This window comes from Symphalangus syndactylus, chromosome 2 (assembly GCF_028878055.3).
Source record: "Symphalangus syndactylus isolate Jambi chromosome 2, NHGRI_mSymSyn1-v2.1_pri, whole genome shotgun sequence".
Classification (NCBI taxonomy): Eukaryota; Metazoa; Chordata; class Mammalia; order Primates; family Hylobatidae; genus Symphalangus; species Symphalangus syndactylus.
The window spans coordinates 63,418,813-63,435,506 of NC_072424.2; the positions used below are offsets into that span (position 1 = coordinate 63,418,813).

General features: G+C 39.2%; 1 protein-coding gene across 21 annotated transcripts in view; it reads right to left on the reverse strand.

The window, feature by feature from the left end:
• Positions 1-16,694, reverse strand: part of SNX14 (sorting nexin 14) — a 105,498-nt gene that overhangs the window by 75,888 nt on the left and 12,916 nt on the right. For 12 of the 21 annotated variants that reach the window (XM_055257719.2, XM_063618949.1, XM_063618942.1 and 9 more), the window contains exons 2-4: positions 3,792-3,912; positions 1,864-1,940; positions 1,703-1,781 (exon numbers count right to left, since the gene is read on the reverse strand). In XM_055257719.2, coding sequence (XP_055113694.1) covers positions 1,703-1,781; positions 1,864-1,940; positions 3,792-3,896 — 261 coding nt within the window. In that variant the 5' untranslated portion in view covers positions 3,897-3,912. Of the gene's footprint in view, positions 1-1,702; positions 1,782-1,863; positions 1,941-3,791; positions 3,913-8,453; positions 8,471-10,665; positions 10,729-16,694 lie in introns of those variants that run through there. The other 9 variants (XM_055257688.2, XM_055257697.2, XM_055257678.2 and 6 more) reach the window with 3 other exon arrangements.

Consider the following 16,694-nt stretch of genomic DNA (forward strand, 5'->3'; position numbering starts at 1 on the left):
AATTTTAAATTTTCTAGTAGCTACATTTTTTACAAAGTAAAAAAGAAATAGGTGAAATTAATTTTATATTTTATTTAACCCAACACATCCAAAATATTATCATTTCAACATGTAATCAATACAAAAAATGAGATACTTGGCCAGGCGCAGTGGCTGACTCCTATACTACCAACACTTTGGGAGGTCGAGGCAGGTGGATCACAAGGTCAGGAGTTCGAGACCAGCCTGACCAATATGGTGAAACCCTGTCTCTACTAAAAATACAAAAATTAGCTGGGCATGGTGGTGTGCGCTTGTAGTCCCAGCTACTTGGGAGGCTGAGGCAAAAGAATCGTTTGAACCCGGGAGGCGGAGGTTGCAGTGAGCCAAGATTATGCCATTGCACTCCAGCCTGGGTGACAGAGCGAGACTCCATCTCAAAAAAAAAAAAAAAAAAGAAACTTTACATTCCTTTTTTCTAAGTCTTTTCTTAAGAAATCTTCAAAATCCACTATATATTTTATACACAGAACACATGTCAACTTGGACTAGCACACTTCAAGTGTTTATTAATAGCCACATGTGGCTAGGAGCTACCATATTAGACAGAAGTCTTAAATCAGGGTATCTTGAAGATGAAAAAGGCCTTAGAGGCCTGGCACAGTGGCTCACGTCTGTAAACCCAGCACTCTGGGAGGCCGACGTAGGTGGATCACAAGGTCAGGAGATCAAGACTACATTCTGGCTAACACGTGAAACCCCATCTCTACTAAAAAGACAAAAGAAAAAAAATTAGCCAGGTGTGGTGGTGCACGCCTGCAGTCCCAGCTACTCGGGAGGCTGAGGCAGGAGAATCGCTTGAACCCGGGAGGCAGAGGTTGCAGTGAGGTGAGATTGCGCCACTGCACTCCAGCCTAGGTGATGGAGCAAGACTCCATCTCAAAAAAAAAAAAAAAAAGGCCTTAGAGAAGCAAAGAAAAAAATGCCAAATTTTAATGGGCTTTTATGCAGGATACAAAATGGGATAAAGAACAATTAAGCGGGATTCAGATGCTATTCTTCAACTAATTAGCATCCAATTTAATTCAATACACTTTGATCAGCTACCAACAATATACGTGACCTGATACTTGGTGCTAGGAGCAAATGAGACCCCATTCCTTGCCTTCAAGGACTTGAGTGTTTTGTCAAATCCATTGAGAAGACAAGTCTTTAAAACAACTAAAACATGTTACCAAAAAGATACATATAAAATCTGACTACAACAAAGATAAGAGAACATGTTTTCCATTCCTGTATTATGCAGAAATACTGAAAAATATCCCATTCCCTACTCTACCCTTCAGTTAGTGTCAAAACTGGGGTCATAATTCAGTAAGATATATATCAATTTGCTCCTTGCAGTCCAGGGTTCCTTTTGGAATTACAAAATGATATTTCTGCTGTGCTATCATAAAGATGACTGTTTTCATCTTTATGACTATTTCGGGTAAACCAGTGCTTTCCTTAGCTGAAAATGTCTAAATTAAACACGAGATTCAAAAACATTTCTAGCTTACTACTCAAGTTGTTTAGTCTACAATAATCAACTGCCTAACTCAGAACTGATGTAAGTGACATGTATTAAGATGCTCCATAATTAAATTTTTTGATAAAAAATTCTAGAAAATTTTTCCACAGGCATTTAACATTTTCCGTTAATAATATTAATTAAATCAGTTACCTCTGAGAGAGATGCATCAACCTTGGAAGAAATTTTCAGGTCTAGCCATGGCTGGTAGTTTTCAAGTAGCAAAGAAGGCCTAAAGAAAAATTATACAACTAAATCACTTGAAATCCAAATGTAATTAGAAGGATCAACAAATAAAAAAAAATTTAACTTACCTATGTCGTTTACATTTCACTTTACCACAAACAGCACAGCTATGACCTTGAGGAAATAATTCCTGAAGTCCTAACTGCTAAAAAAAGAAAATGAGAGGTGGTGGGGAGATCCATCTTTACATATCATCTTTATTTAAAAGAATCAACTTTTCAGAAGTTTTTAAAATCAATGTACAAATTCAAAGAACATTTTTTGTCTACTTTAACAGTGAAACCTTTCTTTGTAATACATAATACTGGCTAAACTAAACCATCAGAGAAAAAAATACCAGATGAAACGCCTTATAATACCTAAGCCAAATTTCCAAGCTTAAAGTTAAAATCAATTGTTATGATCACTTAAAAAAATTCAGTCTATATTTGAAAGTGATAACTTGGCCAGGTACAGTGGCTCACACCTATAATCCTAGCACTCTGGGAGACCGAGGTGGGTGGATGGCTTGAGCCCAGGAGTTTGAGGCCAGCCTGGGAAACATGGTAAAACCCTGTCTCTACAAAAAAAATACAAAAATTAGACAGGTGTGGTGGCACATGCCTATAGTCCCAGCTACCCAGGAGGCTGAGGTGGGAGGATCACCTGAGCTCATGAGTTTGAGGCTGCAGTAAGCCGTGATCCTGCCACTGCACTCTAGCCTGTGCAACTCTAGCCTGTCTCAAAAAACGGAAGAAAGGAAAAAGAAAGTGACACTCTACTGCAAAGGCATAATAAGAAAAAACTATTTTCTCTTTCTCCAAAATCTTGAATTCAATGACAAAGGTATGAGGTAACTACTACAGTTCCTGATCAAATATGGGGCACCACTTTCAGTTGTGTTTCCTCTGAGTAGAAATACCAACAAACCCGAGACAAGATACTACATCAACTTAAAGAATTATTAAGACTTAAAGATATCCCACTAGGCCAGGTGCAGTGGCTCACGCCTGTAATCCTAACACTTTGGGAGGCCGAGGCAAGTGGATCACCTGAGGTCAGGAGTTCGAGACCAGCCTGGCCAATACGGCGAAATTCCGTCTCTACTAAAAATACAAAAATTAGCTGGGCTTGGTGGCGTGTGCCTGTAATCCCAGTTACATGGAAGGCTGAGGCAAAAGAATCACTTGAACCTGGGAGGCGGAGGTTGCAGTGAACCAAAATGGTGCCACCGCACTCCAGCCTGGGTGACAGAGCAAGACTCCATGCCAAAAAAAAAAAAAAAGGAAAAGGAAAAGATACCCCACTAAACCCTTAATCTACAGAACCTTGCTTTACAGAGATAGATTCACCACATTACCACCCTTCATTAAATTTCAGAAGTAAATTACTTTGGTTATACAAACTGCCTAATTATATCTCTGTTTCTATGAAGCACACAAACATTTAAGAATTTAATAGGATTAGATCATTTAACCCAGAATGTCCTGAGTCTGTGCCTCAGAATCAGCTGGAAAGCTTCTAACAAGTACTGATTACAAGGCTCTAACCCAGAACTATTCAATCAAAATCTGGTAGTACACCCCAGGAATCTGTATTTTTTAATTCCCCAGGAGATTTACTGTACAATCAGCTTTGGGAACCTCTGATTTAATTTATTGTCCTCATGGTTAACAGAGGACACCCTGAAATTGTGGATTCCAACTTTCTGAAACTTTTGTACCATATTTTCTGTTTATAGCTCCTCTAAGAGAATTGTATACCTTAAAAGCATACACATATACAAATCTTATTTTGAAAATTTTCTAATAGACTTCCATTATTAAATAATATTAGATGGATTTTTTTAAAAAATCACTGCTTTTAGCACAGTACCTAAAAAGAAAAAAAAAAAAAAGAGAAGAAAGAAAACAAATTTTGTAAATTAAAAAAATACCTTGCTTTAGCAGGCTTTCAAATAATAAACAGCTTAGGCTCATACACATTGATTCTTAACAATAAGAACACATAATTTTACCTTGGGTTTGTATTTTATTGTGAAGAATATATTTGGTAAGAGAGAATCAGGTCCTAGTGAGCAGTAGAATGTGACAACTCCAGCAACAAATGACCAGAAGATCATTAAAATATGAATATACCTTAAAAATAAATGAAAATAATTATTAGAACCAAAGAAAATGCCTAATTCTAAATTACTGCTTCACTGATTTAACAAGCATTCATTAAGCACCTACAATATCAGATTGAAGCAATTTTTCCAATTATGATTAATTTTGTGATGTATTAAATACAAGAATCATAAGATGTATGCTATCAAATATATATTTCATTTAAAGGATAAGGAAGCATAAATGATCAATATTTCATAATTGGTACCTATGTTTAACTAGTCTATACTACATTCTTCCAGAATACCTTCTGATGATATTGTAGTATTCATATCCCACCAAAATTCTGATTATTTTTCACTACATCAAAAAAATTTTACTAAGTACCTATTTTGTTATAGACAGAGGTAGGTCCTGAGAATATAGTGAGGAACTGCACTGCATAGTCTCTACCTGCATGGAAAACACTGTCTAGTAGTGGTGATACATAAGTAAAAATAAGCACAATACTATGTGATCACACATATGATATTACGACAGAAAGTCTGTGTGATATGGGAATACCACAGGCTGATTAACCTACATTTGAAAAGAACAGAAAAGTTTTTACAGAGAAAGCAATGTCTGCAGAAAAACTTAAAGGGTAAGTAGGAACAAATAAACAGAAGAGGATGGGACAGAGGTATGGGAGACTGGAGAAGAGGCAGGGGAATTCAAACTTGAGAGAAACACATGGGCTTCGGTCTGTGTGAGCACACTTCCAAGGAAGAAGGCCTTAAGATGAATCTAAAAGCAAAAGCAGAAGCCAAATAATATAGTGTCATATAATAGGCAATGTGTGTCTTAATACATGTAGTCCTCACATTGCACAGTTCTGATATGCAAAAATTTCAGATACCATGATTGTGCTAAATAACACCAGTCCCCCACAACACAGTTCAAATGCCAATGACCACAGTATTATTTATTAACTGTGAGTAACTGTATAAAGTACAAACTCTGCTAACTCATCAGTCCACAAATCACTATATAAATAACAGATGTGCATCATGATCAGGGACCAATCACATCAGTTCTGTCAGTGACTGGTCACTCACTGCACATTGTTGTTCTTCAGTGCATGCATAGACAGGAAACCATGGAGCTGTGTTACCTCCTTGTCTCCCAATAATAAATCTGCAATACATTTTACAAACATGGCCTTTGGCCCACAAATATTAAAGAGAAACAAAGAAATGAACAGTGATAATGCAAGAAGTAAAATTCAAATCAAATGTGAATGAAGTTACAGAAGAAATAGCTGACTGTGGGAATGATGACAATGCTGCTGTTCAACAGATTCTATGCAGCCAGAGAAAGGTAGCGAACTTATTGACATCAATGAGATGAGTGGTTATGGCACAATGATGAAAATGTCCCAGAAGAAGTTGACACCAGCAAAGGAACTTTTGGAGATTGCACAACATTGGATAAAACACTGAAAGTTGATCCAAACTTAGGAGTATAGTAATTCACCTACGCATGAAAAAGATATTCGCTCCATATCCCATGTTATCGGATGAGAAGAGGGCAAACACTGTTTAAGTTACTCTTAATATATTTTTACAAAGAAATAAAACACTTTAATTCTCAGTGTTTCTAATGTTTAAAATTACAGTGTACTACTCACTTTACTATTTTTTTCATTTCCCTATACTATTATAACTGACAATGAGAGTTTTCAATGTCTTGACAAAATTTTTTAAAACTCAATCATAATTTTCCCATTGACTGAAACCATTTTGCACAGTTTCTGCTCGCACAATCGTTTTTACAGACCCTCACTACCAGACAAAGCAGGGACTGCCCGTATTATCTTACAAGAAAATGCACTGTAGGGATCTAATAATTTGTAGACTCAGTAGAGACTACCATCCCTTCTGCAAAGTGCTCTTTCTTTACACTCTATTCATGAAGTTCAAATGGGAATAAGAGCTTTTATCTCCTTAAGATTCTATCTTCCTCACTCAAGACTGGATTAAGAATAGACAAAATGACAACAACAACAAAATATGCCAATCATAGTATCTTCTTCCCTACCTACAGCTGACTGGTTCAGGGATGGACGCCATCTGAGACAATCTAGTGAGTAACAGGCATTTGAAACACAGTAAATTGCATGAACTGTCAGAGTAAACTGCATGAACTGACAGAGTAAACTGCATGAACTGGGGTCCAACCAGTCTCGTTCATCTCATGATAGTAGTAATGTGAAGCTGTAATAAAACTGACAGCCATATGCTTTGTCACTTAAAGGGGAGAGGAGTGAGAAGAGAATGATAGCAGAATTCAGAGAGGAGGAGAAAAAGGAAGGGGAAGAAAGTATTGGCAGTATTCCAAATCCTGCTTCCATGTGTTTCTGGGGCCCACCTACACTCCAGTTATTTCTGCACTTACAAAACCTTCCAAGGCTTGCCCTTTGTTAAACCTAGTGTGAGCTGAGTTTCTGTTATCTACCATCAAGAGTCCTGAGTAATACCTATGAGACAATGAAGAGATTTAAGAAGATTTTAAAGAATTTTCAAGAATTTTCAGAAGGATATCATTAGATTAAATAATAGGAAGACCATTCTGGATGAAATATGGAGAATGGCCTAGACTGGACACACACAGGCTAGTTAGAAAACTGTTGCAGTAATCTACGAGAGTCAGTGATGGCCTAAACTAGGGAAGAGACTTAGAGATCTTAAAAAGTGAATTATTTTGTGAGACACTGGGAGGAAAAATTAAGAGGATTAAGTAGTTGATTAGATGTGAGCAGAAGGAGCCAGGTACAGTAGCTCATACCTGTAATCCTAACACTCTGGGAGGCCAAGGCAGGCAGATCACTTGAGGTCAGGAGTTTGAGACCAGCCTGGCCAACATGGTGAAACCCCACCTCTACTAAAAATAAAAATAAAAATTAGCTGGGCATGGTGGCGCATGCCTCTAATCCCAGCTACTAGGGAAGGTGAGGCAGGAGAATTGCTTGAACCTGGGAGGTGGAGGCTGCAGTAAGCCGAGATTGCGCCACTGCACTCCGGCTGCGTGACGGAGCGAGACTCCATCTAAATAAATAAAGCAAGCAGAAGAGAAAAATAAAAAATCAGTTCTCTTTGGACGTGTTAAGTTTCAGCAGGTATTTTAAAACATGCTACACAGAAATGTTCCACAAGCACCTAAATATTGGGTAGTCTCAATCTCTGGAGAGAATATGGGCTAAGGATAAAGTTTTAGAAATTATCAACATAAATATCCCTGAAGCCATAGGAATAAATGAATGACCCAGGGAGAACCTACAGAGTTAAAAAAGAAATGAGCATAAGATATTTAAGAACTAGTCAGAGGAAAAGAAATCTATAAAGGATCAAGTAATTAGAAGAGTTGGAAAGAAAACCAAGGGTCAAGTCATAAAAGCTGGCAAGGTCAAAAACAAACAAACAAACAAATAGAAAAAAAAAAAAACTCTACAGAAATGAAGTGGACAATATGACCAAATGTTTGTAAAATAAAAATTGAAAGGTGTCCTTTAGTTTTCACAATAAAAGAGGCACTGATTAACTAGGCAAAAACAATTTTAGAATGGCAAAGGGCTACAACGGATTGAGGAGTGAGATGGAGATGAGGAAGCGGGATTGGTAAATGTAGATAATTCTCTTTCTAAATAAAAGGAGAGCTAACACAGTAACTGGAGGGGGACAGTAAGTTAAGGTTTTTGGTTAAAAACCTGATCACATTTAAATGGTGATATAGGAGAAAAGGAGGCAAGAGGGACAGAAGTAGAAAAAAAGAAATAATTGGGTAAATACTATCTTACAGAAGGTAGGAGTTGTTAGGATTCAGCATCTAAATGGAAGAAACAGTTATAAATGAGAGAAATGTCTCTTTCCCAACACCACACAGGATGCATAGAAGGATGAATATGCAGTTACCTTTGTAGATTTGGTAACAAGAATTAAAAGCCATATAATGGCTTTTATATAAAATAGGAGATCCTGAGAGTAAATGACAAAGGTAGCATGACAGAGAGTAAATAACAGGGGGAAATTCTGACACAGTTGCCACGGAGAAGGGAAGAGGGGGGTATCCTGGGGAACTGCTGGACATTACTGAGGCTGAAGACAACGAACTTTCGGTTGTGGGATCTTTTCCAGCAGCATTCAGTTTTCAGAATATGAACCTAAAAAAAGCAAACAGCGTCACGGATCCCAGATTTGGATTCTGACAGGCGAGTAGAATGGAAGGGATGGAGTTAAGTATACTGGAAATAGACTGCATGAAGTGACTGATGGACCAAGCTATCTATCTAAGCTAGACTGGCTCTAAACTGCATCAGAAAGTAACTAACAACAGAAGAGGGACAACATATACAAAGAAAGTAGAATCAGGAGATTGAAATGTCAAGCAGCAGGGACAATGTGACTGACTAAATGAAAGAAGTTGACACTGGTGAGTAAGTGACATATTTGATTCTTAAGATTTCAGAGGTAGCCGGGGGCAGTGGCTCAAGCCTGTAATCCTAGCACTTTGGAAGGCCGAGGCGGGCGGATCACCTGAGCTCAGGAGTTCGAGACCAGCCTGGCCAACATGGTGAAACCACGTCTCTACTAAAAGTACAAAAAAATTAGCCGGGCATGGTGGTGTGTGCCTGTAATCCCAGCTACTCAGGAGGCTGAGGCAGGAGAATCATTTGAACCCGAGAGGCAGAGGTTGCAGTGAGCCGAGATTACGCCACTCTACTCCAGCCTGGGCGACAGAACAGGACTCCGTCTAAAAAAAAAAAAAAAAGATTTCAGAGGTAAAGAGCTGGCATGCCACATACCCATGGATGGCCTGGCCATCATCACCCAAGTGACCAACCCCAAAGAGGACAAGAGCCAGGTGCCGGGCATGGGCAAGAAAAATACCTGTTCACTACAGAGATAACTGAAATGACAGCCAAGCAAAAAGCAAAAAAAGTAAACAAAAGAACCATAAAGAAAGAGAGAGGCAGAACAAGACAGCCAAATAGAAGGCTCTCATCATCCTCCCCACAGGAACACCAAATTCAACAACTATCTAAACAAAAAAACACCTTCATAAGAATCAAAAACCAGGTGACTGATCACAGTACATGATTTTAACTTCATATTGCTGAAGGAGGCACGGAAGAGGGTAGCAAAGGCAATCTTGAAATTGCCAATGCCCCTTCTCCAGCCCCCAGAAGTGACCACACGGCAAAAGAAAGCACACGGCTCGAGAGAGGGACAACACAGCGATTGTGAGAATTTGCACTGAAACTCAGTGCTGCCAACACCAGGAAGAACTTAGTTGATGCCCAGAAAGGGGTCATTTACACATGTCCTGGCCAGAGGGCAACCGCTCATCCCAGTAGTCCAAACCTGAGTTTCAGCAATCCTTGACACCACAGGTTAAAGTGCTCTGAGTTCTTAAATAAACTTGAAAGGTCTTAAGTAAACTTGAAAGGCAGTCTAGGCCACAAGGACTGTAACGCCTAGGCAAGTCCTACTACTGTGCTGGGGCTCAAAGCCAGTGGACTTGGAGGGCATGTGAACTAGTGAGACATCAGCCAAGGCAGCTAAGGGAAGACTTGTGAAACCCCTCTCCAAGTCCCAGGCAGTGCAGCTTGCAGGTCCAAAAAAGACCCTTTCCCTCTGCTTGAGGAGAGGAGAGGGGAAAGTAAAGGTAACTCTGTCTTTCAACTTGGATACCATCTCAGGGACAGGAAGAGAGGGAACTGGGCAGAGTAATGAGGCCCTCATTCCAGGACCTAGCTCCCAGACAACATTTCTAGACACACCCTGGGCCAGAAGGAAACCCACTGCCTTTAAAGGAAGGACCCATCCTGGCAGGATTCATTGTCTGCTGACTAAAGAGACCTTGGACTCTGAATAAAACAGCAGCAGTAACCAGGTAGTCACACAGTAGATCTTGGGTAAGACTGAGATATGCCGGCCTCAGGTGTGTCTAGCACATTCACTGCTCTGATGGCTACAAAGAGAGACTTCTTCTGCTTCAAAAAAGCAGAAGAAAGGGTAAAGGGGATGTTGTCTTGCAGCTCAGGTACCAGCTTGGCCAGTGGGGTAGAGGACCAAAAGGGCTTTTGGGGTCCCCAATTCCAGGCCTTGGCTCTTAGAGGCCATTTCTAGACCTACCCTGGGCCAAAGGGGAGTCCACTGCCCTGAAAGGTGAGTTGCAGGCCCTGGCACCATTCACCACAAGCTGACTAAGGAGGCCTTGGGCTTAAGTAAACATTGACAGTAGTAGTTAGATTGATAGAGTCTAGAAGCACTCTCATGCGCTTATGGTGGTAGTTGACATGGGGAGAGACTCTTTTGCCTGGGGAAAAAGAAGAGTGGTAAGGATTTTGTCTTGTGGTATCGGTGCCAGCTCAGCCACAGCAGAATAAAGCACCAGGTAGATTTCTAAGGTTTCCAACTCCTGGTCCTGACTCCTGGATGGCATCTCTGGAACCACCCCATATCCAGGGGAACTTGCCACCCTGAAGGGAAGGACACAAGCCTGGCTGGCTTCACCACCTGCTGATTATAGAGCCCTAACATAGTCAGTAGCCAGATAGTGGTTACAGTGGGCCTTGGATGAGACCCAGTGCCTGTACTGGCTTCAGGTCTGACTCAGCACACTCCTACTCCTGGTGGCCAAAGGGTGATTTCTGTCACCCCTCCCCCAGCTCCAGGCAGCTCAGCACAGAGAGAGACTCCATTTGATTGGAGGAAAGTGGGAGAAGAGAAAAGGAGACTCTACCTGGCAATCCAGAGAATTCTTCCAGATCTTATCCAAGACCACCAAGGAGGTACCTCTGTGAGTCTGCAAGAACCACAGCGTTAACTAGGCTTGCAGTACCCCTTAATGCAAATACGGCTGCAGTGACCAAAAACGTAGATGATACCCAAATCCCTTTGAATACCAGGAAAGGCTTCCCAAGGACAGGATACAAACAAGCCCAGAATACAAACACTACAATAAATAACTCTTCAATACCCAGACACTGAAAAACATCCACAAGCATCAAGACCATGCAGCGAAACATGGCCCACCAAACAAACTAAATAAAGCACACGGGACCAATCCTGGAGAAACAAAGATATGTGACCTTTCAGATGGAGAATTCAAAATAGCTGTATTAAGGAAACTCAAAGAAATTCAAGATAACACAGAGTATGAATAAAGAATCCTATCAGATAAATTTAACGAAGAAATTGAAATAATTAAAAGAATCAAGCAGAAATTCTGGAGTTCAAAAACGCAACTGACATATAGAAGAATGCATTAGAGTCTCTTAATAGTAGAAGTGATCAAGTAGTAGAAAGAATTACTAAGCTTGAAGACAGGCTATTTGAAAATACACAGAAAAGACAAAAGAACGAAAGAACAAAACACATCTAAAAGATTGAAAAGACAGCCTTGAAAGGGCAAATCTAAGAGTTACTGGCCTTAAAGAGGAGGCAGAGAGACAGATCAGGGTAGAAAGTTTATTCAAAGGGTAATAACAGAGAACATCCCAAACCTAGAGAAAGATATCAATGTTCAAGTACAAGAAGATTAGGAACACCAAACAGATTTAACCTAAGGAAGACTACCTGAAGAAATGTAATAATTAAACTCCCAAAGGTCAAGTATAAAGAAAGGATCCTAAAAGCACCAAGAAAAAAGAAACAAATGACATACAATGGAGCACCAATGCATCTGGCACCAGATTTTTCAGTGGAAACCTTACAGGTCAGGAGAGACATATGATATAAAGCGCATGACATATTTAAAGTGCTAAAGGAAAAAAACTTTCACCCTAGAATACTATATCCAGCAAAAACACCCTTCAAACATGAAAGAGAAATAAGGACTTTCCCAGGCAAACAAAAGCAGAGGGATTTCATGAACACCAGACCTACTCTACAAGAAATGTTAAAGGTAGTTCTTCAGTCTGAAAGAAAAAGGAAAAACCCTATATTCATCAGACATAAAGAACACTGAAAACCAGAACTGAAGGAGATAGAGACACACACACAAAAAAAAACCTTCAAAAAAGCAATGGATCCAGGAGCTGGTTGTTTTTTTTTTTAAAGATTAACAAAATAGACCACTAGCCAGACTAATAAAGAAGAGAGAGAAGAATCAAATAGACACAATAAAAAATGATAAAGGGGATATCACCACTGATCCCACAGAAACACAAACTACTATCAGAGAATACTATAAACACCTCTACTGAAATAAACTAGAAAATCTAGAAGAAATGGATAAATTCCTGGACACCCTCCCAAGACTAAACCAGGAAGAAGTTGAATCCCTGAATAGGCCAATAACAAGTTCTGAAATTGAGGCAGTAATTAATAGCCTACCAACCAAAAAAGCCCAGGACCAGATGGATTCACAGCCAAATTCTACCAAAGTTACAAAGAGGAGCTGGTACCATTCCTTCTGAAACTATTCCAAACAACAGAAAAAGAGGAACTCCTCCCAAACTTATTTTATGAGTCCAGTATCATCCTGACACTGAAACCTGGCAGAGACATGACAAAAAAAAAAATTTCAGGCCAATATCCCTGATGAACATCGATGTGAAAATCCTCAAAAAAATACTGGCAAACTGAATCCAGCACATCCACCATGATCAAGTCGGCTTCATCCCTGGAATGCAAGGCTGGTTCAGCATACACAAATCAATAAACATAATCCATCACATAAACAGAACCAATCACAAAAACCACATGATTATCTCAATAGATGCAGAAAAGGCCTTCAATAAAATTCAACACCTCTTCATGCTAAAAACTCTCAATAAACTAGGTATTCATGGAATCTATCTCAAAATAGTAAGAGTTATTTATGACAAACCCACAGCCATTATCATACTGAATGGGCAAAAACTGGAAGCATTCCCTTTGAAAACCGGCACAACACAAGGATCCCCTCTCTCACCACTCCTATTCAACATAGTATTAGAAGTTCTGGCCAGGGCAATCAGACAAAAGAAAGAAATAAAGTGTATTCAAATAGGAAGAGAGGAAGTCAAATTGTCTCTGTTTGCAGATGACATGACTGTATATTTAGAAAACCCCATCGTCTCAGCCCAAAATCAACTTAAGCTGATAAGCAACTTCAGCAAAGTCTAAGGATACAAAATCAATGTGCAAAAATCACAAGCATTACTATACACCAATAACAGACAAACAGCCAAATCATGAGTCACTCCCATTCACAATTGCTACAAAGAGAATAAAATACCTAGGAATACAATTTACAAGGGACGTGAAGTACCTCTCAAGGAGAACTACAAACCACTGCTCAAGGAAATACGAGAGGACACAAACAAATGCAAAAACATTCCACACTCATGGATAGGAAGAATCAATATCGTGAAAATGGCCATACTGCCCAAAGTAATTTATAGATTCAATCCTATCCCCATCAAGCTACCATTGACTTTCTTAACAGAATTAGAAAAAAAAATACTTTAAATTTCATATGGAAACAAAAAAGAGCCTATATAGCCAGACAATCCTAAGCTAAAAGAACACAGTTGGAGGCATCAAACTGCCTGACTTCAAACTATACTACAAGGCTACAGTAACCAAAACAGCATGGTACTGGTACCAAACCAGATATATAGACCAATGGAAAGGAACAGAAGCCTCAGAAATACCACCACACATCTACAACCATCTGATCTTTGACAAACCTGACAAAAGCAATGAGGAAAGGATTCCCTATTTAATAAATAGTGTTGGAAAAACTGGCTAGCCATATGCAGAAAACTGAAACTGGACCCCTTCCTTACACCTCATACAAAAATCAAATAAAGATGGATTAAACACTTAAACATAAGACCTAAAACCATAAAAACCCTAGAAGAAAACCTAGGCAATACCATTTAGGACATAGGCATGGGCAAAGACTTCACGACTGAAACACCAAAAGCAATGGCAACAAAGCCAAAATTGACAAATGGGATCTAGTTAAACTAAAGAGCTTCTGCACAGCAAAAGAAACTATCATCAGAGTGAACAGGCAACCTACAAAATGGGAGAAAATTTCTGCAATCTATCCATCTCTGAAAGGGCTAATATCCAGAATCTACAATGAACTCAAATTTACAAGAAAAAAACAAACAACCCCATCAAAAAGTAGGTGAAGGATATAAACAGATACTTCTCAAAAGAAGACATTTATGCAGCCAACAAGCATATGAAAAAAAGCTCATCATCATGGGTCATTAGAGAAATGCAAATCAAAACCACAATGAGATACCATTTCAAGCCAGTTAGAATGGCAATCATTAAAAAGTCAGGAAACAACAGGTGCTGGAGAGGATATGGAGAAACAGGAACACCTTTACACTGTTGGTGGGAGTGTAAATTAATTCAACCATTGTGGAAGACAATGTGGTGATTCCTTAAGGATCTAGAACCAGAAATACCATTTGACCCAGCAATCCCATTACTGCACATATACCCAAAGGATTATAAATCATTCTACTATAAAGACACATGCACACGTTTGTTTATTGCAGCACTATACACAATAGCAGAGACTTGCAACCAACCCAAATGCCCATCAATGATAGACTGGATAAAGAAAATTGGCACATATACACCATGAAATACTAGGCAGCCATAAAAAAGGATGAGTTCATGTCCTTTTCAGGAACACGGATGAAGCTGGAAACCATCATTTTCAGCAAACTAACACAGGAACAGAAAACCAAACACCGCATGTTGTTACTCATAAGTGGGAGTTGAACAATGAGAACACAGACACAGGGGAGGGGAATATCACAAACCAGGGCCTGTTGGGGAGTGGGGGACTGGGGGAGGGATGGCATTACGAGAAATACCTAATGTAGATGATGGGTTGACGGTGCAGCAAACCACCATGGCACATGTATACCTATGTAAAAAACCTGCACGTTCTGCACATGTATTCCAGAACTTAAAGTATAATTAAAAAAACAAACAAACAATAACAACAAAAACACTGAAAACCAATAAGCTAAGCATTCAGAAACTTGGGGGAAAACAATACAAACACATGAAAAGGAAGGAAACAGTCAAGAGCAGAAATCAACGAAATAGACAACAATGACAAATTAACAAAATATAAGCTAGTTCTTTGGAAAAGTTAATAAAACAATCAAACTTCTAACTGGATACTAATGGAGGTTAGTAGGGTACCAATTATTACTCTAAAAATTGATAAAGAGTAAGCATTTATCCTACTTTTCCAATTTGAACTATCTATCAGAATAACTAAATAGACCTAATGGATGGAGTAAAGCAATTCTACAAAAAAGAATCAAACTTAAAAATACAGAAGAAATGAGAGAATTAGAGAATAACCATGTTGTAGCCCATAATTAAGTAACTGATTCAGGAAATAAATAAATGGTAAAACCAAAGAGTAAGTTTGTTGGACACAGTATCGGCGGACATTAACTGAATCCATTAAAAGTGAAGCAACCCCATCTTACATATCCACTGATGTGATGCAATGGAATGTACATGGCATCACTAAAGTCTTCTTGCACCATTCCCCGCCAAGGAAAAAAAAAAACAAAAAAAACTAAATCTAATTGAGCCTATAGATCAAACACTGTGACTACCAAAAATACAAATGTGAGGATTAAAAAACAAGACACTACAAGGAAACCATCAACAAAATCCAGAATGTGAACAAATGATCCAGTTTCCTCAACAAGTCAATGGCAACGAGAAAAAAATGGTGAGGAAGGATCTTTCAGAACAGCAGTTGACAAATGATGGCCTGTGGACAAAAGTATACCTGTTTTTGTATGCCCCTCATACTAAGAAAGGTTTTACATTTTTAAAGGGTTTTTTAAAAAGAAGAATAAGCAACAGAGACCTAGCATGGTATAGAAAGCCTAAAATATTTAATACCTAACACTTCACAGAAAAAAATGTGTCAACTCTTATTCTAGATTATAAGACATTTAGAAAAGCTTGAGATGTAGCAACCAAACAGGACTAGAACTTGTTTAGATACCAATTAGGACAATTGCACTATACATTTTTACTCAATAGGGAAAATTTTATTATGGAGTAGTTATTAGATGATATTGACCAATTATTGTTAATTTTGTAATATTATAGTTTTGTATAGAAGTGATTTTTTTTTTATTTCTATCTTTTATAGAGACAGGGTTTTGCTCTGTCACCCAAGCTGGAGTGTCAGGGCACAATCATATTTCACTGTAGCCTTGAACTCTTGGCTCCAGGAATCCTCCCACCTCAGCCTCCCGAGTAGCTAGGACCATAGGCCCGCTTTTTTTTTTTTCTTTTTTGGTACAGACAGGGTCTTTCTGGCCAGGTGCTTAATTCCAGCATTTTGGGAGGCCGAGGTGGGCAAATCACTTGAAGTGAGGAGTTTGAGACCAGCCTGGCCAACATGGCAAAACCCCATGTTGGGGGTCTCCACTAAAAACACAAAAATTAGCCAGGCATGATGGTGGATGCCTGTAATCCCAGCTACTTGGGAGGCTGAAGCACAAGAATCCCTTGAACCGAGGAAGTGGAGATTGCAATGAGCCAAGATCACGCCACTGCACTCCAGCCTAGGTGACAAAGTGAGACTCCATCTCAAAAAAAAAGAAAGAGAGACAGAGAGAGACAGCGTTTTTCTATGTTGCCCAAGTTCATCTCCAACTCCTGGCCTCAAGTGATTCTCCCACCTCCACCTCCCAGAGAGTTAGAATTACAGGCATGGGCCACCTCACCCACTCTACAAGACATTTCTTAAAAAGATTAGGCAAAAAAAAA